This window comes from Pongo pygmaeus, chromosome 4 (assembly GCF_028885625.2).
Source record: "Pongo pygmaeus isolate AG05252 chromosome 4, NHGRI_mPonPyg2-v2.0_pri, whole genome shotgun sequence".
NCBI lineage: Eukaryota > Metazoa > Chordata > Mammalia > Primates > Hominidae > Pongo > Pongo pygmaeus.
Genome location: NC_072377.2, coordinates 159,774,733 through 159,802,379, shown reverse-complemented (window position 1 = coordinate 159,802,379; position 27,647 = coordinate 159,774,733). Strand labels below are relative to the sequence as shown.

General features: G+C 39.1%; 1 protein-coding gene across 2 annotated transcripts; it reads right to left on the bottom strand.

Moving 5' to 3' along the window:
- Positions 1-26,014, bottom strand: MRPL22 (mitochondrial ribosomal protein L22). 2 transcript variants are annotated; one of them, XM_054488772.2, is made up of 7 exons: positions 25,901-26,014; positions 25,774-25,822; positions 16,024-16,159; positions 10,544-10,609; positions 9,768-9,845; positions 6,925-6,994; positions 1-286 (listed from the first exon to the last, which is right to left on the bottom strand). In XM_054488772.2, exons 1-7 carry the CDS (start codon positions 25,926-25,928, stop codon positions 75-77), a joined length of 639 nt encoding a protein of 212 aa, XP_054344747.1. In that variant the 5' UTR covers positions 25,929-26,014; the 3' UTR covers positions 1-74. The 2 variants fall into 2 exon arrangements, with proteins under 2 accessions (XP_054344747.1, XP_054344749.1); XM_054488774.2 differs by having other exon boundaries at positions 16,024-16,141.
- Between the last annotated feature and the right edge of the window lie 1,633 nt (positions 26,015-27,647).

The following is a 27,647-nucleotide window of genomic DNA, read 5'->3' as shown; positions in this document are numbered from 1 at the left end:
TTTGTCTTCAATTTTTGTTTATTTTTAGAAAATAAATGGCAAAATATATACACCGTGGAGTCTGAATCTCCTCATCATAGAGTGTGAATGATGGTCCGGCTGCGAAGCTGCTGAATATACTCTTTGGCATGGGCAACTGCCATCTTTGGTGGCTCAGGTGGAGGTGGGGGCCCTTCCACCAACTTCACAAAATAATGGCAATAAACCTTCTCCATGATCCCAAAGCGACCTCTGCCATGGTAGCGGATGCGTTTCAGGTACTGGCCTCGTCCTGAGGTGGACTCAGCTAAACGGGAAGAAAAAGAGAATTACAGGAAATGAGTGTTATCCACAAGCCTGATCAGCTGAGCAATTTCTGTCCTTTCCTTGACTGGATTCTGAGATTACATGGGCTCACTGGTTGGCTAGAGCAGGCTTGTCTCAAAACAACTATCTCCTGAATACTAACTAAGGACCAAGTACTATTCTAGTGTTGGAGAAGTAAGAGTGCACAAGACTGGCAAGGCCCCTGCCTCCAAGCAGTTTACATTCTGGAGAAGAAAGAGGTAAAATAAAATGATAATTTCAGCTAGTGACAAGTACTGTGAATAAATCAGAATGAGATGACAGACAATGATGGGGTGTAGGGGACTTCAGACTGGGAGTGTCAAGAGGCATCCCTGAGAAAGAGACATTTGATCTAAGAGCAGAATGAATCATCTATGTGAATATCTAGGGATAGGGTATTCCAGGCAGAGGAAACAGCAAGTGCAAAGGCCCAATGGTGGGAATGCACTCGGCTTGTTTTAGGAAAAGAAAGAAAACTACCATGCTGAAGCATAGTAAGCAAGGGGAAGAGGAGCACAAACAAGGAAAAGAGATTAGAGATAAAGCTAGGGCAAGATTACACAGGGTCCTGTAGGCTCAGGCAAGGAGTTTTTTATTTTATTCTAATTGTGATGAGAAGCCACTGGAGTCAAGGGCTCCCAAATGCTGGTTCTCTGACAAGCTACATCAGACTAACCTAGGGAATGTAATTAAAATGCAGATGCTGAGGCCTCACCTCTGTGGATTCTAATTCAGTATATCTGGGGTGGGCCTTGGAAATTACATCCTGGGCAAACACCCGTACCCCAACTCTCCCCAGAAATTCTGATTCACAGCCAGTTTCAGGAACTCTGGCACAACGGCCCCCTCAGCTCCCCTCCCCCATTCTGTATATCAAAATTTGACCTTGAAAGTTTAAAGAAATCTTTTAAATAGTACGTAAGGGCCGGGCGCAGTGGCTCACACCTGTAATCTCAGCACTTTGGGAGGCCAAGGCGGGCAGATCACCACAAGGTCAGGAGTTCAACCTTGGCCAACATAGTGAAACCCTGTCTCCATTAAAAATACAAAAAATTAGCCAGTTGTGGTGGCGGGCACCTGTAATCCTAGCTACTTGGGAGGCTGAGGCAGGAGAATCGCTTGAACCTGAGAGGCAGAGGTTGCAGCGAGCCAAGATCCACCACTGCACACCAGCCCAGGCGACAGTGCAAGACTCCATCTCAAAAAAAAAAAAAAAAAAAAAAAAAGTACATAAGAAGAACTGTTCACCTGTTCACCCACAATAAGTCAGAGTAGTAGCCAGCTACCTTCTATTATTTTCTGAATGTATTTAGTCAGCTATTTGTTTAGTTAATAAGCCTTTTAAAAAGGTAAAATCTACAGAATACATATCAAATTATCCATTTCAACACTCATCATTCTTATACACTTACTGTGACATACTTTATAAATATAGGGACTATACCAAAGTATGCACTTGACAACTCTCTAACTACGATATCCTCTAGTGAAGTGGGTTTCAGCAGAAGCTTCCTAGCTTTGCCAAAGAGAAAGCCAAGAATGAAAGTGAAAACTGCCTAGGGTCTAAGTGAGATAGGGAAAGACCTACTGCCCTTTTATTAACTTCATTTAGTGGGCACTGAAAAAATGAGTTTACAAATTTCCAGAGAAAGCAGCATTTCACAAATCACTTTATAAGGAAACCCCATCACAGCGCATCCCCTGGATCAACCTGTCTAGAGGAAACCTACAAATAAGAACAGTGAGATCAGAAAACTTCTAAAAAGCATTTTACAAATGTGATAGCTGCTTCTATCCAAAATCATTTCTCTATCCAACTTGAGCACCAATTTCCAAATACTCAATGGATCACTAGATTACAATGATCAACCCCATCAGGGTCTACATCAGCTCCCATTTCCCTTCTATCTCCCCCAAAACACAAACTTACAGAGATCTGCACAAAAGCAGAAGCTCAATGTCTGCTGTCAGTGATGATTTCATCTTAAAGCCATAAAAGATCATCTGCATATCTTAAAGCCATGATGCCATCATTTCTTTATGTCAAAACAAAAACATTAATTTTTCTGAAACATCCTAAGATTCTTTAATACACCGTAATGGGAATACCCAACACAGCCATCCTGAGGTGTAAATGAAATCAGGACTTAGAACATAGTTGCCAAACTGTTTTCTGGTTCCTCTCCTCCAATCTCTCCTCCACTAAGTCCATATTTAGGGGTTTCAAACTGCTTTTGTATATGGAATCATTTCAAGTAAAATGAAACAATATGTAGAAGCCTGATATATAAAACACTGTACTGCTGATCGGCTCCTATTGAAACGTGGGTCAAGGAAGACCCAAAACTGTGCCATTCATTCACTCAACAAATATTTTTGAGTTCCTCCTGGGTACCAGGCTCTGTCCTGGGCTCCAAGGATATAGTGGTGACCAAAATATCAAGGGTCCCACTGCTAGACACCCCACAGAGCACAATTTCAAAACTACCGCTTATCGTTAATACTTTTAAAACACTATCTTAATAACATAAATCTCTTACCCAAACCTCTTTGATATAGTTTGAACCAAATGCACAGCCTGCCATGTTCAGTTCTCTGGAATATAGGCCCAATCCACCCTTCCCATTTTATATACTCGAGGTCAAACTTCTACTTCCTTCACACTGTTCTCCTCATTGTATTACAGTATTACTGCTTATTCCAACCTATGTGCCTCTGCATGTATGGCCACCCCACTTTAAAAATCTGCTCTTCTCCTGGAAGAGCATTCCTCCAGACTCCCAAAAGCCTATCTTCACATGCCAATTTTTTCTAGAAAGTCTCCACGACTATTCTAACCCATATGGACCTTTTCTTCTCTACTCCAACAATACCATTTGTCTGTATTACTCTTTTTGGTCCCAAATCACACACTGTCTTTATAAGCATCTGTGTTTCATCTGTAAAAGTCACCTCCTCAACCAAACTTATACCCTTTTTGTATTGCCCCAAAAGTTCATGATCCATAGAAACAGAAACAATTTTGAAATACATCATCTGCTACTTAATATCATTTTTTCAATACAGAGGTCTCTGGTAAATCTGCTCAAATTCTGAAATAAGTTTCAAAGTTTTTCAAGTACATATAATACTAATGGTATACACGGTATTATTATACTTCAGAAGAACAATGTATGCATTCTTCCAAAGAAATACTACTGTCAAAGAACAACAAGTGTTAAATGTTTTAAAATGACACAAAAGATATAACATCACCTATTTAATGTGGATAGTATGCACACAGAAAGTACTCAAATACTTTTTGAATGAAAGAATACATTAAGATATCTCAAAAATGAAGACAACCTGTGTTTTTCTATAGATAATACCCAATAGGTGTAATGAATTTAAAATACTGCCAGTATTTTCAGGGCAGGCACAGTGGCTCACGCCTGTAATCCCAAAATCTTGGGAGGCCGAGGCAGGTGGATCACCTGAGGTCAGGAGTTCGAGACCAGCCTGGCCAACATAGTGAAACCTCATCTCTACTAAAAATACAAAAATTAGCTGGGTGTGGTGATGCACGCCTGCAGTCCCAGCTACTCGGGAGGCTGAGGCACAAGAACTGCTTCAACCCTGGAAGCAGAGGTTGCAGTGAGCTGAGATCGCACCACTGCACTCTAGCCTGGGTGCAGAGTGAGACTCCGTCTCAAAATAAATAAATAAGTAAGTAAGTATATATACACACAGCGAATATTTCCTATTAGTAGTATTTAGGTAAACACAAATCTTGAAATTGTAACATTAGAAGCCCTCCCCTCCCACCTTCATCACTCTTAGCCAATAAGATTGATGTACAAGGTCAGTTGATCACTTTCCCTAAAGTGATTCACTTTAGATGCCATGAATCACTAAGCAGAGACATTTTATTAGTCCATGTCCACTTGTTAAGGCCTATTCACAGTATCATTAGTCATCATTAAAAGTTTGAAAGGGAAATGAACTTTCTAAATCTGTGGTCATGCAACACCAGGTATTAGCTTTAGATCAATGACAAGCATTTGAAAGAATTACCATATAATGAGAACATACGCTATCAAAAAAGCACTTCCTTTAAAATGCCTATACTTATTTCAGGGTACTGAAAGAACCATTGCTGAACCAAAATAGTAGCCAATAAGTAACTAGTTTTTCAAAACTCTTAACAGATGTCTATGGAATGAAATGTCTAGGCCTTTTCCAAGAACACAGTAAGATAAATCAGTTTCCCATATTTTATGGTTAAGAATCAATAGTTTATTAAACTACTGATTATTATTAAGCTGTTTATTAAATAAACAGCTTCCCAGGCCTCTCTACTGGGGTTTCAAGTCCAGTGGGTCTGTGCCGAGGCCTGGGAATCTATATTTTAAATAACAACCTCAAGATGATTCTTAAGAAGAAGCTTGGCAAATACAGGGGTAAAATGTCTGACACATCATACTCTTCCTGAGGGAACTCATCTCTTTTGATTATGGAATTAGGCATCAAAATACTTAGTGAATGAAAAATTTTAAAAATCATAATATAAATCCAAATTTATTAGCCTTACTTAAGTCATCAACACAGAAGTAGATGAAAAGAGAATACAGGTAAGGCAGAGATTTTTCAGCAGAAATGTGCAAAAGAACTCTGGATTAAAGGGTCAGACAATGTGGCTTATGCCTGTAATCCTAACTTTGGGAGGCTGAGGCAGCAGGACTGCTTGAAGCCAGGAGTTCAAGACCAGCATAGGCATCTAAGCGAGACCTCTGTCTCTACAAAAAATTTTAAAATTAGCTAGGGGTGCTGGCACGTGCCTCTAGTCCCAGCCACTCAGGAGGCTGGGGCAGAAAGATGACTTGAGACCAGGAGTTCAAAGCTGCAGTGAGCTGTGATCACACCACTGCACTCCAGCCTGAGTGACAGAGCAAGTCCTCATCTCCAAAAATAAAAAAAGATAAAATAAAGGGTCATTTATGTAGGATTGGTTAAGCATGTTTTTGCTTAATGGCAACAGTGGACCCTGCTCCTTCATTTGGAACAACAAGATTAAGCTCTTTATCCTCTCTCTCTTTACTACAATTATTGAAAAGGATTTAAAGACAGTTATTGAAAAAGGCTTAAAGACAAATCGTATTTCATTTGTATCTGAAGTCCATTAGAAAGTCTATCAGCTACGAATCTCACATTCCTGTGAAACTGCATAAAATTAATTAAATTTGATTTGATATTCAGAGTCACAGAGCAGGAAGAATCACCAAGAGGTTTTAAGCAAATGGCCTTGCGTCTCATCCCTTCCAATGATTCCAAGCCCTTTCCAACATTATTTATTCATAATGCTCCCAGAAGAAAATGCTTATGATTAACTCCTATGGCCCTGCATCTTCTGAGTTGCCATTTTGATTTCCCTTTGCATCTTTGCATGTATCAGAATAAAATTATACAAGATTCAGCTTTAAAATAAAGCATTTCAACTGAAAATCAACTAATCTGAATTTCAGGAGGTGTGGTGGCCAGCATCAATTCCAGGTGAGTTGAACTGAGATTTTAACCTAACCAGCACAGAGGCTATGTGAAAAAGTAGAATTTAGATAATTTTTTTTTTTACTCTAATTGTTGAAAAATTATAAAATACAACTAATTCCCCCTGTATTGATTCAGCCCTTTCTCCTCCATCTGGAGAGTAGCTGTTCCCCATATCTTGAATTTAAAATAGCTTTAAGTAAAATAATCTTTATATGTTGGTATGGCAGATTGAGAAAATTTTGCTTCAACATCAACATCTTTGTTTGATTATAAAACTGCTGAGGTTAGGAGTAATTGGTGTAGTGAGGAAAAAACAATAACTCCAACCACTGCTCCACTTTCCCATGGTGTGGGGATGAGGCAAGAGAGCTTTGTAATAAACATTAATCTCCTTCTCGGAAAAGAACTGTGTGACGGTCTGCAGCAAAAAGATTCCTTACATTTGTACAGCACATCATGCTTCCCAACGCGTTTTAACTTATATTAATTTAATTTGATGTGGAACAAGCATGTAAAAGCAGAGATAATGCTTCAGGATGTAGTAACAAAGTGGAACAAACACATCTGGGTCATCTGAGCCTTCCAAGGCCCCTTGGCTTTTACAATTCAACAGACCTTCCATTTTGATAATTGGAAGGTTAAATTACAGGACACCTTTATGGATTAGGCACCTGGCTTGGCACATTATAAATAATTTTTTAAATGCAGCTGTGATTATTTACCTCCTTCTGGTTGGCAAACAACTTTAAAAATGTGTTAATACTATTCGTTATAATATTACAATTAAAGTACCACTCTCTGTATCCCAGTCTTGGTATCTATTATTTAATAATTATTAGCAATTGGCTTTATGATCTCAGTCTCACTACCGAACAGGTAAAACAGTACAGTTATTGTCATTTACACTAAATTAAAATTGACATGCATACGGCTGAAGAATAAGCCATTACTAGCAATTTTCACTGACAAACCAAGTCCTGAGGAGTTAGATATTAAAGACTGTTGTTAGATAAAAAACATGGCATTACTACTGAAGACATTTTCTAATGCTAAGAATATTAAAAATCTTACCTATATATAAATTGGACCTGAATTCCACGTTATGGTCTCTCACTGCCATATCTTGTGCTTCTAAGAGAACCTTAAATAAGAAAAAGAAAAGCATTTATAAGGCTAACCCTGAAGTAAAATGGAATTAAGTTTCTCATCTCTCATTATCTCTGTACTATGACTGCTAATCACATGCTTCCACAGTCAATTTTAAAAAGAGAATATCAAATGATAAGAGTACAAAGGAGAAGGAAGCTTTCCTTCCTTAGACCAAGAATTGTAAATGCATAGAACACAGCCCATCCTACTAAGTTTTAAATGACATGTGTAAGCTATAAAGGAGATAGCGGTGCTTGTAAGCAGTACCCTTGGGAAGGAACATTATGTCTTTGAGTCAGAAACTTGTCAAAAAGTTCCCAAGGCCAGATGCAGTGGCTCACATGTCCATGGTCGCAGCACTTCGGGAGGCCAAGATGGGATGGGCAGATCACATGAGGCCAGGAGTTTGAGACCAGCCTGGTCAACATTGTCAAAACCCCGCCTCTACTAAAAACACAAAAATCAGCCAGGTTTGGTAACACATACCTCTAATCCTAGCTATGTGGAAGGCTGAGGCTGGAGGATCACTTGAACCCAGGAGGTGGAGGCTGCAGTGAGCCAAGATTGCACCACTGCACTCCAGCCTGGGCAACAGAGACCCTATCTTAAAAAACAAACACAAAGTTCATGAAACTCAATAGCTTAATCTTACTGAAAAGTCTTAGCTGGGATGGTGGCTCATGCCTATAATCCCAGCACTTTGGGAGGCTGAGGCAGGAGGATCCCTTGAGGCCAGGAGTTCGAGACCAGCCCATCTCTACAAAAGTAAAAAATTTGCTGGACGTGGTGGCACACACCTGCAGTTCCAACTATTTGGGAAGCTGAAGGACGAAAATCCCTTGAGCTCAGGAAGTCAAAGCTGCAGTGAGCTGTGATCATGCCACTATACTCCAGCCCTGGGCAATGGAGTGAGACCCTGCCTCTAAAAAAACAAAAATCTAATTAAAAACCAGAATAAAATAAAAATTCTTAAACTTTGGATGCAAAGTAACCATTAACATCAGACAAGTAGAGAAAATCACACTTGATATAATAATTTCCTTGAAGAGGTTAATTATCAAATTTACTCTCCATAGATATTTTGAATTAACTTCCTCCAGAACACATTTTTGTAAAAATATGACAATTGGGCGAGGTGCAGTGGCTCTTGCCTGTAATCCCAGCACTTTGGGAGGCCGAGGTGGGCAGACCATGAGGTCAAGAGATTGAGACCATCCTGGCCAACATGGTGAAATCCCGTCTCTACTAAAAATACAAAAATATTAGCTGGGCATGGTGGCACACATCTGTAGTCCCAGCTACTCGGGAGGCTGAGGTAGTAGAATCACTTGAACCCAGGAGGCGGAGGTTACAGTGAGCGGAGATGGCGCCACTGTACTCCAGCCTGGGCAAAAGGGCGAGGCTCTGTCCCAAAAAAAAAAAAAAAAAAAAAAGACAATTGTCAGAAATAACAGAAACCAGATCTTTTTACGCCTTAAAAGATAAAGAATGTAGTACAAGGCTGGGTACACAACAAATACTTGTAAATGCATTCTGAATTGAATATAGCAAAATCATAGCATTACAAAGGAACCCTTTGGAAGTCTGAATCTATCAATCTCAACTATTTAACTATTACTACTAAACTGAAAGGATGAACTGACTTTTGGTGACAATTAACTGAATATATAGAAAATAATGCTGATATCCCCAGATGCTAAGGGACAATAATCAATACAACTTTTTGAAAAAAGAATATTAAAAAAGAAAAATAGGCCGGGCGCGGTGGCTCACGCCTGTAATCCCAGCACTTTAGGAGGCTGAGGTGGGCGGATCACCTGAGGTCAGGAGTTCAAGACCAGCCTGGTCAATATGGTGAAATCCCATCTCTACTAAAAATACAAAAATATTAGCTGCGTATGGTGGTGCACATCTGTAGTCCCAGCTACGCGGGAGGCTGAGGCAGAAGAATCGCTTGAACCCAGGAGGTGGAGACTGCAGTGAGCCAAGATGGCGCCACTGCACTCCAGCCTATGCGACAGAGCTAGACTCTGTCGCAAAAAAAAAAAAAAAAAAAGAAAAATATACGTAATAAAAAAAGAATATTCATGTTCCTAGAAAGCAGTCACCACAATTACCGTCAGCACATTTATATCTAGTGAATTAGCTACATTTAGAGTTGGAAGGATCTTTAGGGATCATCTAATCCAATCCCATATAGTTTAGGTGAGAAAAACAGAAACTGACTGGTTAAGTGTCTTGCCCATGGTCACAAGAAAAAGATCAGAGAAAGGACTAGAGTCCAAGTCTCTTGAGTTCCAGTCCAGGGCTCTTTCCATTTAGTTACAAAATTACTTAGTTATAAAAACTCTCCTTCATAGGAAAAAAAAAAAATCTTCGAAAAAATATACCTTGAAGTTCAGCCTTGCTCCAAGAAATAAATAATATATATACACAAACACACATACATACACACAAATACACACATATACGTACCGAGCCCCAAATCATTAAAAATAAGATTCATCACATCATAAGCCGTAAAAAACAGATAAATATTTGGTGGAAATAAAAGCACCTCAGGAAATAAACCCTAAAGCACACAACATTCGTAAAGTATACACATATTTAATAAACTGAGCACCCTAAATCTGTATTATACAAAGTATGCATTTACAACAGAAAATTTAGGGAATTCATGATTTAGGCTAAGCTTACTAATAATTGCAAGACAGCTGCATTCCCCAGTTCCCCATACCCTACCACACCCAAACTTGTAAGTTTACCTCTTTAATTATTTTGGCCCCTTTTTTGTCATTGAATTCCAACTGAGCCAAAGCCTGGTCAATAGACATTCCTCGTATCTAGAATTAAAGGGTGAGAGACAAAAGAAAATAAATTAGTTTACAAAGTCAATGTTTCCTTTTCAATGAAAGTCTTACATAATTTGAGTAACTTCTAAAAACAGTGAATTGAACCCAAACAAAAGAGAAGAAAACAAGTTTGAGAGGAGATACTATTCTCTTTCAGTCAAAATGAAACAAACATTTTAACCATAAAACTGAGATTGTAATAGTTTCAATAACATTAAAAGACAGCAAACATGACAGAGAGACCACAGGTTGGTAACAACTACACTAGGCATTCAAGGCATCTCCTTCTCCGATAGGATAAATGTATTACATGTATATTTGCTGCTTCTGTCTCCCCTCATCTATAAATTTCATTTCCTAGGGAAAAAAACTTAAAAGCAACAGTTTTAAAACACGTTGAATCAAGTTTACAGATAAATAAGTAGGTTTCCTGGATTCTCTGGTTATAGCCAAACTCCTGATGCCTTTTAGTATCTATCTATCCAATGTGATTTAGTTTCTCAGAAAAAGGTGAAAATTAAGGAAAATCATACATCTCTGAACAATCATTCTTTCGACTACCTACCAATTATGTAATATTCCTCACAAATCTTTTTTATTTTTCAAATCCTGGGGTGAGGGGTGGGGAGGGGAACTCATAGCTTCTTTCCTAAATTATTAATTATATGGTAATAGTCATTGCAGCTTACCAATTTTGCCAAATACCACATCTTGTCTTTGCTATATTTTATTTGTCTTCGACAGTGGTAGATTTCCTTACAAATAGGAAAACAAAGGACAGAAAGAAAATTTTAGCAGGTTTACCACAAAATGACAATAACATATACTGTTATTTAAGTTTTTACTTTCCAGGCCCAAAGAAAATGCTGCCATAAGAAATAGAAACATTACTAAGAATTTAAAGATTATTTTCCCCTACACAAAGTTGTATTTTTCCAAAGTCTCACTATGTTAAAAGATTACTACGGGAGAAATAGAAACTATACAACGGCTGGTTTGTGTCAACACTTGCAACATTTCTATCCAAAGAAATCCTAAAAGATTTAAATGAAAGTATCTTTAAAACATTTAGCTGATTAAAAGAACAAAAGAAAAAGTACAAGAAGAAAACGTTCATTATTAATGAGGAGAAAAATGGCAAAATGGACAAAATAAGTGTTTTCATGTGAAAAGCCAATATTCTAGGTGTTTGGTCAACAGCATAGGTTCTAGAATCAGACTGCCTGGATTTGAATCCTAACTCTGCCATTTACTAGCTACATAATCTTGAGCAAGCTACTTAACCTCTAATTTTCCTCTTCTGTAAAATAAATAAAATGATAATTAGAGGGAAATAAAATAACCTATTTCAAGAAACCATTTTACAGTGCTTGGCACATGGTAACTTCTCAGTAAATGTTAGCTTTTATTATCTTCTATTTAAAGTTGTAGGTATGTCCTGTTTAATTACAACGTATAGTTCAAAAAGCACTTTTCACTCATTATTTCATTTAGTCTAACTCTATGAGTTGAGAGAAGAAACATTTTATATATAAACTGAAAATCAGAGAAATCAAGTGACTTGTCTAAGACCAGAGGTTTGCAAGAGACAAAGTTGGAATTCAAAGAACAGAGAAGTATGATACACCTGATACAATGTCTAGCACATCTACTTTCAAAAGTTCCTCTATTGACTCTAAAACCCACCTTCTTTCCACTACTATACCAAACTGCCACTTAAAAAAAAAAAAAAATTAGAAAACGTGTTATGGAAAACTATAGCAAGGAGGTCTCAAAACTTTCTAACATTCTGACTCCTGCTGGAAATTTTCAAACACCTTAGAAAGAGCAGTTTTCTCAAGGGGCCATCTTTTAATATGTGGCAGATTTCAGTTTTAATAGAAGCAGACAGCCTGAAACTATAGCAATAGCCTAATTACATTTTCAGCAATAAAGTTTCCTGGGGAGACAGGGAGAGGAAAGAACTATCATGACTGATAATAATAATCTGCAAAAATTAATCCACTCAACGAAATCTTTCATATAGAAGAGACCCTTGGCCGGGAGCAGTGGCTCAGCCTGTAATCCCAGCACTGTGGGAGGCCGAGGCGGGCGGATCACAAGGTCAGGAGATCGAGACTATCCTGTGAATGGTGAAACCCTGTCTCTACTAAAAATATAAAAAAAAAAAAATTAGCCAGGTATGGTGGCGGGCGCCTGTGGTCCCAGCTACCCGGGAGGCTGAGGCAGGAGAATGGCGTGAACCTGGGAGGCGGAGCTTGTAGTGAGCCAAGATTGCGCCACTGCACTCCAGCCTGGACAACAGAGCGAGACTCCGTCTCAAAAAAAAAAAAAGAAGAGACCCTTTAATTTGTGCATTCTTGTGGTGGGATAACTTTAAACCTTAATTTTATATGATTACCCTCAAATTTTACACATATAAAAAATTGTAATACTGACCAGAGGATGGCAAAAAGGAATGAAGTGTTTACAAGAAAGGCAAAAGTTAATCATCCTCTTCCAAAACTGAAAAAAAACCTCAGCATTTACCTTGGGCAGGTGAAATGTCTAATGACACTTTCTAAAGATAAACGAGACAAAGTCTCAGTAAGTAAGTATTAAGCAAATAAAGTAACAAAGGTGGAGGTCAGAAGACCTAGTTATATATCTCTGCCATTAACTGACCTATACAGCAAATTAGATAAAGTGAGGATATACGTAAAATAGTTATTCAAATGAAATAAATGTATGTCTAAATTATAAAATGTCTAAATCAATAACTTTTAAATAAATCAATTTATCTTTAAATGCATATAATAATTCAAATGAGGAAAAAGTGTTACCTAATAAAAGTTCTGGCCAGGCGCTGTGGCTCATGCCTGTAATCCCAGCACTTTGGGAGGCTGAGGCAGGCAGATCGCTTGAGCCCCAGAGTTTGAGACCAGCCTGGGCAACGTGACAAAAACTCGTCTCTACTAAAAATACAAAAATTAGCCGGGAGTGGTGGCACATACCTGTGGTCCCAGCTACTCAGGAGGCTGAGGTGGGAAGATCTCTTGAGCCCAGAAGGTCAAGGCTATAGTGAGCCATGACTGCACAACTGTGCTCTAGCCTGGCCAACAGAGTGAGACTCTGTCTCAAAAAAAAAAAAAAAAAGTTTTGGGCCAGGTGCGGTGGCTCACACCTGTAATCCCAACACTTTGGGAGGCCAAGGTGGGTGGATCACTTGATGCCTGGAGTTGAAGACCAGCCTGGACCACATAGAGAAACCCCATCTCTACTAAAAATACAAAATTAGCCGGGCGTGGTGGCACACGCCTGTAATCCCAGCTACTTGGGAGGCTGAGGCACAAGAATAGCTTGAGTCCAGGAGGTGGAGGCTGCAGTGAGCCAAGATCATGCTACTGTACTCCAGCCTGGGCAACAGAGCTAGACCCTGTCTCAAAAAAAAAAAAAAAAAAAAGTTCTTATTAGAGCTTCATGAGATTCAGATTCACATTAATGTATTATTATCAGTATGCTGACTAATCCATAAATTAAAAATATGTCTCATATAGAAACGGTTGTTGGGGGAGTGAAGAAAAACAGGAAAAATAAGAAATGGTAGCTCAAAGAGTTTTGACACAGTCTCATTACACTTTTCACTTATTTAACATAGCTTTTTTCAAAGATACTGCAAAAGTAAACTGAAGCCCGAATTAACAAGGTGTGACTCTCATAAAGAAAGCCATTTAATGCCTCTCTGGCTCATTTTCTTTATTTTTTTTTTTTTTCTGAGACGGAGTCTTGCTCTGTCACCCAGGCTGAAGTAGTGCAGTGGTGCAATCTCTGCTTACTGCAACCTCCGCCTCCCAGGTTCAAGTGATTCTCCTGCCTCAGCCTCCCAGTAGCTGGGACTACAGGTGTGCACCACCACACCCGGCTAATTTTTGTATTTTTAGTAGAAATGTGATTTCACCATATTGGCCAGCTGGGCTTGAACTCCTGACCTTGTGATCCGCCCACCTCAGCCTCCCAAAATGCTGGGATTACAGGCGTGAACCACCACACCCAGCCTTCATTTTCTTTATATGAAGCCCCATATAAGATAAAATCTACATAAGAATCTATATTCTTTGGAAATTGGTGCTAGCTAAACTATGAAGTTAGTCTTAAAAATATGAGGAGTAGCCTAGAACAACTCTACATTGGTAACATTCATTTTAATTTACTGCTACAGGGTTTGCTCACTATCCCATCCACTAGTATTTATTGACTATATATTCTAATGCAGAAGATCAGAATTAGGTAGAATGGTAGATATTATCTGGCCCTCTTTTCAACTAGAGATAAAACTAATTTTAATAATGGCTGCAGCTTGCAGATTGGAAATTCTAAGTGACATTGTACATTATAGCGTAGTATTATGAACTATATGGCCAGTGAATAAATTATTTCTGGTAAGTTAGGTATTTATGAAGGGTATCGGTATTCCCAGTCACAACAGGTACAACTGATGTACCAATATTAAATTACTAAATACTATTTAAAGTCAGAAAATGTTCATATTTCCCAAATGTCATAATTTGTCCCCCAAAGGATTACTGAAACAAAATCTGTGCAAAATAGAGAAATTAAGGTTTTCCAAAGTACCTATATCAAATCAAATCAAATGTCTTCTCACAGGCACTTGTATAAGAAGGATAAATGATACAAAAAAGTTAATCAAAATAGTTTCATTAAATATAACACACAACAAATTACTGGATTGATAGTGTTCATCATTTGCTGGAGTTAAGCAGATGACATACTACCAACTTTGAATTTTGCCACTTGGGATATATCCTAAAGTACATTTTTTTAATATCTAAAGATACTAAACGAAACAAACACACAACAAAATTGTGCTGTTATAGATTCTGGACTTGACAAATACTGTTATAATTTATTTCCAATTAATACCTGATTTCAGGCTGGGCACGGTGGCTCACACCTGTAATCCCAGCACTTTGGGAGGCAAAGGCGGGCGGATCATGAGGTCAGGAGATCCAGACCATCCTGGCTAACACGGTGAAACCCCATCTCTACTAAAAATACAAAAAATTAGCCGGGCGCAGTGGCAGGCGCCTGTAGTCCCAGCTACTCGGGAGGCTGAGACAGGAGAATGGCGTGAACCCGGGAGGCGGAGCTTGCAGTAAGCTGAGATCGCGCCACTGCACTTCAGCCTGGGCGACAGAGCGAGACTCCATCTCAAAAAAAAAAAAAAAAAAAACCTGATTTCAAAGACCTCAGGTAAGAAGCAAAAAAAGTTCATTAGTTACAGAAAAATTTTTATTTATGATATTTGTGCAATTGTGTAACATTTCATTTAGTAAATTTTGGTTAATTACAAAATGGAGACCAGCCTGGCCAACATGGTGAAACCCCAACTCTACTAAAAATACAAAAATTAGCCAGGCATCATGGCGGGCACCTGTAATCCCAGCTACTCTGGAGGCTGAGGCAGAAGAATCCCTTGAACCCAGGAGGCGAAGGTCGCAGTGTGTCAAGATCATGCCATTGCACTCCAGCTTGGCGACAGAGCAAGACTCTGTTGCAAAAATAATAATAATAAAAAAAAAAATAAAATAAACAAAAGGGAGTCAATACTTAATAGCCTAGACTGACAAATCTTTCAAGTTGTGATGTCATGACAAAATATGAAAGTTGAAAAGTTATTTGTTTATTCTGTGCAGATAACGATAAGATAAATCTTCAGTAGGAACCCAATGATTAAGTTCAAACTTTAGGTTCAAATTGCAAAACAAACAAACAAACAAACAGTGTGTCTATATTCAAATATATAACACTGGAAAATCATATACATAATTTAAACATTGGCCAATAGTTTAAGTCATTCTTGCCAACTCCACATGCTCCATCATTAAGAGCTCATCAGCAAGCCTCTCAGAGTCAAAAATCAGTATGTCTTAAACTATTAGCTTAGTTTTAGAGTTAAGGTTCCTATCCATGAGGTTAAGTAAAGACGAACAAATAAGTAAAGAATAACAATCTTTTTCAACTACTGAAGAGATAAATCTAGTACATCTTCTGTGTCAATTAGAGCAAATGGTTACATAATTTTTTTAACACAGAATAATAAATCATTACTAATCACTTAAGAGTAAGAGCACTACCAGAATTAAGAGATTAGTTCTACCCATGAACTTACTGCTGGTCTCCGAGGTTCTCCAGGCAGTTGTGGAGGATAAACAATTTTATTCTTCTTCTCCCATTTTCGAGAAATGTCAAGAGAAGCACTTGTGTGGACATATGATTGAGGTAAAACACTGTGAAATGAAAGAAGCCTATAAAACAAGAGACCTTTTTGTAGAGTTTACATATCTTTTGAACCACTTCAGCTCCATTTTGATGAAAACAATTTAAGGATCACAACTGGAAATATTCTAGAGGTATTCATTAAAATAGAGACTACTTTTAAACACAACAAAGAGACAGTTTATTAGAGGCTAACGGGAGAGAAAGTAAACGCACATAAGTCAAACCGTTAATAGATATTAACCCAAGATTTCTTGCCCTGACTGGCCAATAACACTGTCTTCTCTAAGTCACCCACTCCTAAGAAAGATTTAGAGAAGACATAATGAGCTCTCTGATCTGACCTGTAAGATTGCCCAACTTTGTTGAGTAACTAAGACAAATACACAGAACAATTAGAAGACAATATAAAACCACATAACTAAAATATGGGAAACAGCAGAGGATTTCAGAGGTGACTTCAGGTGAATCTTGAACATCCTAATTGATATGGTTCGGCTCTGTGTCCGACCCAAACTTCATCTTCAATTGTAATCCATACATGTTGAGGGAGGGACCTGGTGGGAGGGGATTAGATCGCTGCGGCAGTTTCCCCCATGCTGTTCTCGTGATAGTGAGGGAGTTCTCATGAGATCTGATGGTTTAAAAGTGGCAGTTTCCCTGCACTGTCTCTCTCTCCTGCTGCCTTGTGAAAAAGTTGCCTGCTTCCCCTTCACCTTCCCCTATGATTCTAAGTCTCCTGAGGCACCCCCAGCCACGCAGAACTGTGAGTCAATCAAACCTCGTTTGTTTATGAGTTACCCAGTCTCAGGTAGTATCTTTATAGCAGTGTGAAATGGACTAATACACTAATTATCAGAGGAATGGGGCAACAACATATATCATCTATGCAGAGGTACAGAGTTGAGAAATAAGGGGAGGTCTGACTGAGTCAGAGAATTTGTTAAGTGTTGGAAAGGTCATTGAGGCTAGAGTGGTTGTCTTTGAATGCTAAACTAATGGGCTGAGACTTGATGATGAAGATCCCAAATTCACTATTCCTTGACCTCTTCACCCACACTTCAACTGCTTTAATAATATACAACTAGTCATTCTCCCTCTCCCATCTTCCCCAGCATCTCCTACTCCCCTATATCACTAAATAAAATCACTCTTGAATGGTGTTCTAGAGTTTATCTTCAACTTCCCAATGATTTTCATCCTGCCAGAGCTAGTCACCAAATCTTACAGATAAAATAAAGATTCCCCTGAAATCGTTCTCAAATGCTTTACCTCTTCTCCATTCTAACTGCCACCATCCTATATAGCAATAGCCTCTAGATTGACTTCTCTTCCATCAACTTGCCCAGTTCCAATCCATCTTTCTCTGCTTGAGTACCAAATGAGCTACCCTTCTATAATTCAGAGCTACTCATGTCATCCTTCAGCTTAAAAACGTCTGTTGAAATAAGCAAATGAATAGTTATGTAACATTCTAATGCTATCCTTTTTTTTCAGTGTCACTGACTACTGGGATTCTTGGTATGGAAATAAGCAGAAGAGGTTCAGCCAAAATCCAGTAAGTACTAGATCTCTCCACTGAAGAGGTGTAGAAGCAATGAACAATCTAGTAGCAATTAGCGCCCCTACTTCCCAGATTTCGATCTTGAAATACCATTTCCTATTGAAGAGAACCAAAACTTCTGAGAGAAATGGCTGATTGCTGATCTCAAGCAGATAACATACAAAATGAGCCTAGAACATCTTGTCATATCAGAAAGCAAAGAAGCCATCAAAGATTAGCAAGGTCATGTCAAAGGCACTCAGGAGCCAACGTGTGGATGCCCAACAAGCCAAAGATGGGACAAGCCAAGCATTAATGAGGACAATAACTGTAGTGGGTTGAAACACATCAAATATGTTTAAAGCCACAAGTTCATAATAAAACCAGGAAAAATACAAATTAGTTACCATTAGAAGACGCTAGTGAGCCAACTTGTTATTTTGAAAACTGGTGAATGAAGAGAAAGAATGAAGAAAAAGACAAGACTTATCCTGTCTTTCCTATACGAACTGTACCATTAAGTTTCCAAGTAGTAGATGAGGAAAAGTTTGACTTGTATAAAGTTAGTAATGAAGGACCAGCAAATTATAATAGCATCATCCTGTAATCCTTAATAAACTAATGGATAAAGGAGGTGTTATGTGCCTCCTTATGGAAGAACACACCACCCACCATCCACAAAGTAGTCTTTCCTGCCCAAAATGAAACTGGGGGCTCAAGCCCCTAGATTCACAATAGGAAACACAGAGAAAAGACAACATGTTATGTAATATCATGGGGATGCACTCGGTAAAATCCAAGGTATAGAAAACGCTACAAAACAACCAATTGTCTCCAACAAATAAATTACAAGAGAAAAAAAAAAGAGAGGGTTGAATAAAAAACCTACAGAGTAAGAGATTTAACAGAAATACCAATTAGTTTCAATGTGTGAACTATTCTAATTTAAAAAGTATGACAGTTATGAAGCCATTGGAAGTTTAAATATCAAATGGATATTTAATGCTTTTTAATGAGATAATAATAAAATATTTATGAAAATGATACAGTGGGGGGAGTGTTTCAAAATATGATGAGGGAGAGTACAGGTTATAAATAAGATTGGCCATAAGTAGTAAGTGTTGAAGTTGGGTGACGGATACATGGAGGTTCATCAAACTGTCTACTTTTGTATATGTCTGGGCATATCCAAAAAAAAATTAACACAGCAAACTTTGGTATTTCCCTACTGCCCACAATACGAAGTCCAAACTCTTTAGCAAGACATAGAAGGCCTTTCATAATCTAGACCCAATCTGCCCTTATAGACTAGCCACACAGATGTTCATTGTTCCCTGAACAAGCCTTTACTCAAATTGTTTTCTCGTCTTATTATCTCCTGAATGAAATGCTTATCCTGTTTTAAGTTCTAGCTCAAATGTCACCTCAACGTGAAACATCACCTAATCCCTTCTCTGATCATGATTCTCGCGTTGTCTTAATACTTTGTTCTTACTAGCCATACAGCAATGACTTAGACCACTGTACTATCATAAGTGGCTATAATAGAATGAGTTATTGTACTAAGTGTACAGATGTTGAGCATTTAAAGGGCAAGTCCGACTTTCTTTGTATTCTAGCACCAAGAACAATGTCTGGTACGTGGATACTGAATAAACATTTAACTCAGACTTAATATACTCAAAGTGGCTGTATATTGGCATATTCTCATAAAAATTTGCAGCTTGGATGATTTACTTGGCAAACAAAACCTTTGTTTTTAGTCTTCAAGCCATTTAGACCAAAGACTCAAACAAATCTATTCTTCTAGTGTATCATTTTTACCCCAAGTTCACTATCTCCTATCCTAATATCAAGATTAGTGCCATCAAAATACCTAACAAAATCTATACCTTTGCCATCCACATTTAGGTTCCAATGTCTTAACTGAAAAGCACAAAATTAGGATACATGATGTATGAAGGCCTATTTTACTAATGAAATATAAGCCGGGTGGTAACAGCTGAGGCTACAGAGTTAAGCAGACCTGGGTCTAAATCTTAACTCTAATTTACTAGGTGGATAGCCTTGGGGAAGTCATATAACTTTCTGGGTCTCAGTTTTCCCATCAGTAAATAGACTAATAATAATTACCTCATAGCCTTCTTAAGAAGCTCAAATGCAAGTAAAATACTTAACCTGACACTTAAAAGGGCTCAATAAATTTTAGATATTATTACTTGTAGAATGAGGAAAATAATACTTACTTAATACTGTTGATGGATTAGTAATTAATATAGTGCATCCTACAATGTCTAGCCCATGATAAACACGGATGGCTAGTGTTATTTTTAAATTAGGCCCTTTGGCCAAGTATGGTGGCTCACGCCTGCAATACCAGCACTTTGGGAGGCCACAATAGGAGGACTGTTTGAGGCCAGGAGTTCAAGACCAGCCTGGGCAATATAGCAAGACCTTGCCTCTGTTTTGTTTATTTTATTTTGAGACAGAGTTTCACTCTTGTCACCCAGGTTGGAGTGCAATGGTGCGATCTCAGCTCACTGCAACTTCCACCTCCTGGGTTCAAACGATTCTCCTGCCTCAGCCTCCCAAGTAGCTGGGATTACAGGGATGCACCACCACACCACACACCTGGCTAATTTTTGTATTTTTAGTAGAGACGCAGTTTCACCATGTTGGCCAGGCTGGTCTTGAACTGCTGACCTCAGGTGATCCACCCATCTCGGCCTCCCAAAGTGCTAGGATTACAGGTGTGAGCCACCACGCCCGTGTTTCTTTATTTTAAGGGTATAAAAAATAAAACAAACTTAGGCCCTTTGAACAGTTAATCTCTCCTGTCCCCACTCCCCAAACAAGTCCTGTGAACTGTAAGCTTTAAATACACAATTTCAAAGTTTCTTCTCAAGTTTATAATCACAAACGTTTATGGTTCTATGTAGTTGTAGTTAGTGAGTAGGGTACACTATGTTTGTCACCTCTTTGGACCTTGGTTTCTTCGTCTGTGAAAAGAGGAATTAGACTACATCATCTATAAGGCCTCTCCTAACCTTAATTCTATCTCTAATCTCATCACCAACAGCATGACGAAACATGAACCGCTTTGCTACAAACCAATCTGAAAGATTTCTTGAGTCAGGCCCATACCTGCTGTACCCGCCTAGCACAGTACCTTGCGCTCTTCAAATCTTCAATACATATTTGGTGAATTAAATATGTTGCTTCATAAATTAAACATACTATGAATTAATAATATCAAAGCTTTCTGAACTCTTATAATACTTTCAGGACTCAAATAATTCATAAACTGAATTATCAAGCAAAGACCAAACTACTATAATCAAATTAAATTAAAGTATTATTCCAAATGAGGTACTTAATTTAGAAGTACAGAATATTAAATCAAAAGTTCCTATGTGCCCTCTCCTGGCCAATTGCTGGAATAACACTCAATTAAAACAAAATGAAGCAACCTTAAAACAGAAAACAGACAAATTCTAATTCTAATTATCAGTCCTCATCTGAGAGTGACCTAAGTATCTCTGGTCACTCGCTCTTCTTGAGACACTTTCTTTAATTGGGTTCCAGGACACTTGGGGTTTTTCTTCTCCCCTCTCTGGCCACTCCCCCCCAGTCTCCTTTGTTGTTTCCTTGTCTCCCTCCCTGGTCTGTAATAATGTTGGCTGCCTTAGGCAGGAATCAATCCTCGGACTCTTTTTATCTACACTCACTCCCTTGGTGAAGTCAACCAGCTTTGCGGCTTTAAACATTATCCATGCATTGATGACTCCCAAATTTACATCTATTCCCTGAACTCTATAAACTCATATACCCAATTGCCTACTCATATCTCTACTTGGATGCTTACAACAGCTCAGATTTAACAAACCCAAAACAGCTACTAATATTCTCCCCAAACCTGCTCCTCTGGAAGTCTTCCTAGCTCAGTAAGTGGTTAACTCTACCCTTCCAGTTGCTCAGGTCATAAACTTTGGTGTCACCCTTCTTTCTCACACCTCACATCCAAAGCATCAACAAGATCTGTCAGCAGTGGTTAACATACTGCCAGAATCCAACCATTCACTTATCTTCACAGCCACCCTAATCCAAGCCACCATGATCTCATACCTGAAATATCCAATGGTCTCTGCTTCCATCCTTGCTCCCCATCCCCATCCCAGTCTATTCTCAACACAGCAGCCAGAAAGAACCACTCATAAACATAAGTCAGATCATATTACTCCATGCTCAAAACCTTACAATAGTTTCCCATCTTGCTCAGAATAAAAACCAAAGTATTTACAAAAAATAATAAGGCTCTATATGATTTATGACTCCCCCTTCCTCTCTGACCTCATCTCCTATCACTATCCCTCTCCTTTTTGTCATTGTTCCTGACACCAGATACGGTTCCTTGGAGCTGCTGCACTTACTACTCTATCTGTACAGAATGCTGTTTGCTCAGATGTTAGCACAGCATGCTTCCTCATTTCCTTCAAATCTTTACTCAAATATTATCTTTTAGTGAGGCCTTCCCTATCTAAAACTACAAGCTCCTCTCTCAAACACACATACTTCTTATTCCCAATCTCTGCTTTTATTTTCTCGTAAGCAGATGTCACTATCTAATATACTCTGTATTTTACTTATTTTGCTTATTTGCCCCCCTTACTATATTGTACACTCCATAATGGCAAGGGATTATTGTCTGTTCCTGTTCCCTGCAAAATCCTCAGTGCTAGAATAGTTCCCAGCTCAGAGCAGGCACTAAATACATATTTGTAGAATCAATGAAAGAACACAGAGACAGGTAAGGTAAGAGGACTGAGTGTAAATAACTATGCCACAATTTTACACATGGTTGGAAACTGAGGAACGCTTAAGAGGATATGCCCTCATCTAAAGGGTGGTACATACAGACAGGCTTGGTGGCTCACGTCTGTAATCCCAGAGACTCAGGAGCCTGAGGTGGGAAGATCACTTGAGCCCAAGAGTTCGAGACCAGCCTGTACAACACAGTGAGACTCTGTCTCTTAAAAAAAAATTTTTTTTGGCTGGGCGTGGTGGCTCACGCCTGTAATCCCAGCACTTTGGGAGGCCAAAGCGGGCAGATCGTTTGAGCCTAGGAGTTTGAGACCAGCTTGGCCAACATGGTGAAACCCCATCTCTACTAAAAATACAAAACTTAGCCAGGTGTGGCGGCGTGCACCTATAGTCCCAGAAAATATTTTGTTTAGATCCTCACTTTGACATTTAACTGTGTAACCTTCAGTAAGTCACAAAACTTCTCAAATGTATGCATCAGTAAAATAGGAGACTTGGAATTCAAAAACTGAAAACTGTCAGTCAGCTAACAAATATAGCCTACAGAGTAATCCCAGCACTTTGGGAGACTGAGGTGGGAGATTACTTAAGCCCAGGAGTTTCAGACCAGCTGGGCAATATAACAGGACTTCATCTCTACTAAAACTCAAAAAAAATAGTCAGGTGTAGTGGTGCATGCCTGTGATCCCAGCTACTTGTGAGGCTGAGGTGGGAAGATGGCTTGAATCGAGGCTGCAGTGAGCTATGATAATGATACTGCACTCCAGCCTGGGTGACACAGCAAAACGCTGTCTTTAAAAAAAAAATTTTGAAATATCTATATATGTATATATGTGTGTATATATATATGTATATATGTGTGTATATATGTATATATGTGTGTATATATGTATATATGTATATATATGTATATATGTATATATGTGTGTATATTATGTGTGTGTGTGTATATATATATATCCTGCAGAAATGTTTTATTTGGTCAGCAGCAGTTTTCTTAAACCTAATTCAATGTTTTTAGATGAGGAATACACTCTACTGACCACCACAGGCCCTCCCACTCTCTCATTTTACATAGACAACTTCCCTTAGTTTATTTATTTCTAGTCTGGGGCCTATATGCAATTAAGTTTCCTGGCGGCTCATGCCTGTAATCCCCTCCAGGCCAAGGCAGGAGGATTACTTGAGCCCAGGAGTTAGAGACCAGCCTGAGCAACATAGCAAGACCCTAAAAAATTAGCCAGGTGTGGTGGCATGTACCTATAGTTCTAGCTACTTAGGAAGCTGAGGTGGGAGCCCGGGAGTTTGAGGCTGCAGTGAGCTATGATCACAGCACTGCACTTCAGCCTGGGCACACAGCGAGACCCTGTCTCCAAAAAAAAAAGGAAAAAAAGTTTCTAATCACTGAATCAGATTATATGCTAAAATTTTACATGGTTATCATGAACATTATTTATACCTTTCTACTTAGTTTTCTTATGGTCATTTTCCCCACTAGAAAATCCAAAATAAGGATTCACAAAATTATGTAATAACTTCAGAATTGCAAACAGCCTTAGAGATTATCTAGCAAAATCCAACACTCTTGTATCATGACATAGAGGAAAAGACTAAAGGCAAACTGCTTAAGTTTCTTGCTCAGAGCTTCTTAATACAAGTTGGTGCAAGACAATTCAAATCAACATCAAAATATTTACCTGTGTAAGACCTTATGCTGGAGCTACCACAATAAATAAATGTCCCTACTTCTCCAAGATACACATGATACACAAGCTAGTAAAGGGCACAGACACATATACATGAAGTCATCATAGAAGGCACACATGCTAAAAGGAAGGAAAAACTAATTTCTTTCCGTTTTAGAGAGACCAGTGAAAACTTCCTGAAGGGAAAACATCTGAACAGAGGTTTGAATAATGGGTAGGACTGCTGTTATAGACAAGATGCGAGGGCATAGTAGGAAAAGCCAAGAAGCAAGTAAGCGCAAAGTATATTCAGAAAAAGTAAGTAAATCAGCATGGTTGGCGGAAGAGTGATAGAAGATTATCTAAGAAGAGTACAGACAAATCCTAAGAGCTACTGCATCCTATTTTCTTCTTTAGCCCACCTCTTTATCCCCCTCGGACCCAAGAACTTAGAAAAAGGTTAAATATAATTGGGAACTCAGTAATAATTTATAATAATAAAAACATTAATGGCAACTAGAATTCAGAGTGGGATTATCACATGCCATAAACATACTAAATACGTCATATGCATTATCTTGTTTGAATTTCATTTTTAAAATCTACTAGAGCTACATGCATGGCATGTGCCTGTAATCCCAGTACCTCAGGAGGCTGAGGCAAGAGAATTGTTTCAGCCCTTAAGTTTGAGACAAGCATGGGCAACATAGCAAGACTTCATCTAAAAAAATAAATAAATAAAAATTTAAAAAATTTTAAAAACCTAAGACATAGGTACTAATATAACGCTCATATCATAAAAGTGATAACTGAAGCTTATTAAGAATAAGTAACTTTTCCAAGATCACAGTTAAAAAATGGATTCATATACAACTCATCTGTCTGCAAAGCCTATGAACTAAACCAAAATCAATGCTAACAAATGGACAGATCAGAAAATTTACAATCGGATTATCAATTTTCAAATACCGATTTTTTAAAAATTAATTTTTGGGGAGAAATACAGCGACTACTTACCCTAACCTTTAATGAATGCTTTTGTCCTAAGGCTACAGAATGCTCTGGTATAAAGCTTCAAAATTTCCTACAACTGAGTGGCCTTAGGCAAGTTATTTTACGTTTGGGGACTTCAATTTCCTTGTCTGAAAAACGGGTATAGCAGTACCTACTCGTAGAATGTTATGAGAGTGAGCTAAGGCATATAAACCGCTCAACACAATGTCAGGTACGACGTAAACCAGAGTTGTCCACAGCACGGTCCCTGCCCATGTAAGCAAGTAACCAGAGAGGTAACTTGAAAAGTTGGACGCTTCCATATGGAGATGTAATAGTCTAACCTTGTCCAGAAAGATCACAGTAGACCAGAAATCGCATTTACAATCGTCCTTGGGTTATGGGTAATCCTGATCCCTGTACAGTTTATGCAATAAGGTGGCGAAAAAATAGAGTGACAAAGCAGAGCCTCGGGCTGTCTCATTCGCCTCAGTAACCCCAGAGCCTAAAACACAGTTAGGCACGGAGGCGCTCAGTTACCAACTGGAAGAATACTAAAGATGCCTTGGGCCCTGCCGAAACTCCGAAGCGAGAAACTTACCCCCAGGCCAGCTTCCCCCGGCTCCTCAGGTTATGTATCCATAACGCACCTGCAACATCAACACAAGCCGTCAACTCAGATTCCAACTCGACTCCTTTCTGTTGCTTAACCACTAAGATATCCTTACCCAACTGTCCCAGTACTGCCGCCGCCATCTTTCGCCCTCCCGCTACGGAAGCCTCCGAGTTCAAGCGCCTTCTGGACAGCACGCAGGCGCAATACTCTGGCTTTCCTGCGGGGCTCTCCCACAAGCAGTACTTACACCCGCGGTGCTGTCACGAAGATCGCGAGCACTGGGCCGGCGCTCGAGGTGTGGTCAGGCGAACTTGGCTTGGGAATGAATGAATTAATAAAGGCCGAAAGCACGTGGGCTTCCGAAAATTCGCCTGGATTCAGAAAAACTGAAGCCCCAACTCACAAACTAGAAAGGAGTAGGGGAAGAGAATCCGTGAACAAGCCACCTAATCCGGTTGTCCTCAGTTTTCTTATCAGAAATGACTAACCTTAGGGCACAAGCTTGTTGTAAAGATCAGTTGAAATAGTGTGAAAGCTATTTTATTTCATTTTATTGAAACAGGGTCTCTCTCTCGCTCAGGCTGGAGTGCGGTAGCAACGACCTAGTCTCACCGCAGCCTCGACCCCGGGCTCAAGCCACCCTCTTACCTCAGCCTCCCAAGTAGCTGAGACTACAGGCGCACATCACCACGCCCGGCTAATTTTTGTATTTTTTATAGAGAAGGAGTTTCCCCAAATTGCCCAGGCTGATCTCGAATTCCTGGGCTCAAGCAATCTGCCCTCCTCGGCCTCCCAAAGTGCTGGGATTAGAGGTATGAGCCACCAAACCTAGCCTAAAATCTCTTTTAAAGAGCAAATAGTTCAGATATGATGTATGCTGTCCGAATCCCTACTAATCTGGTTGACCTTCAAGAATGAGTTTATATTCATCTGGCATTTACTGCCTCATGTCCGGCAGGTATTTCACTAAATCTCATTTATTCCTCACAGCAATCCAACAAGGCATGGATTATCATTTTCCTTCTTCAAATGAGGAAACATATTTAGGATAGGTTAAAGTCTCTCAACTAACAACTGGCAAACCAGTGATCAATCTACGGCTAGGTGCCTCCAAATTTGTGCCCCTAGACGCCTTCAAATATATGTATTTGACCCCTCTGTATTAGAATAACAGTTCAGATTTTGGTTTGCTACATATACAGGAGTGTCAGATACCCAATGCAAACAAGCAAACACGAGTAGTGCAGAATCTGAGCATTTTAGCATTTTTGAGTTGAAAGGAAACTTTCTTCCACACCATTTACCACATACAGTTTCCTTCACACAGCTGGCCCTCAATCAGGCAAATCAAGAGTCACTCCATTTGCTTCTCCTTCATCTTTGGGTACCCAGAACCCAGAGCCAGAATTTCCACCCAGTTGCAAAAACTGTTCTTTCCCTTTTTAATTCCAGATTTGTACTTTCATATTTTTGTTTGCTTTATTTTTTTGAGACAGGGTCTCACTCTATTGCCCAGGCTTGAGTGCAGTGGCTCGATCACAGCTCACACCAGCCTGTCTCCTGGGCTCCATATTGTAATGCCCAACTTTGTTTTTACTAACCCTGTTTTTAGACTCTCCCTTTTTCCTCTGATCACCTAGCCTTGTTTCCACCTGAATTGACTCTCCCTTAGCTAAGAGAGCCAGACAGACTCCATCTTGGCTCTTTCACTGGCAGCCCCTTCCTCAAGGACTTAACTTGTGCAAGCTGACTCCCAGCACATCCAAGAATGCAATTAACTGATAAGATACTGTGGCGAGCAATATCCGCAATTCCCAGGAATTCGTCTGATTGATAATGCCCAAAGCCCCCAGTCTATC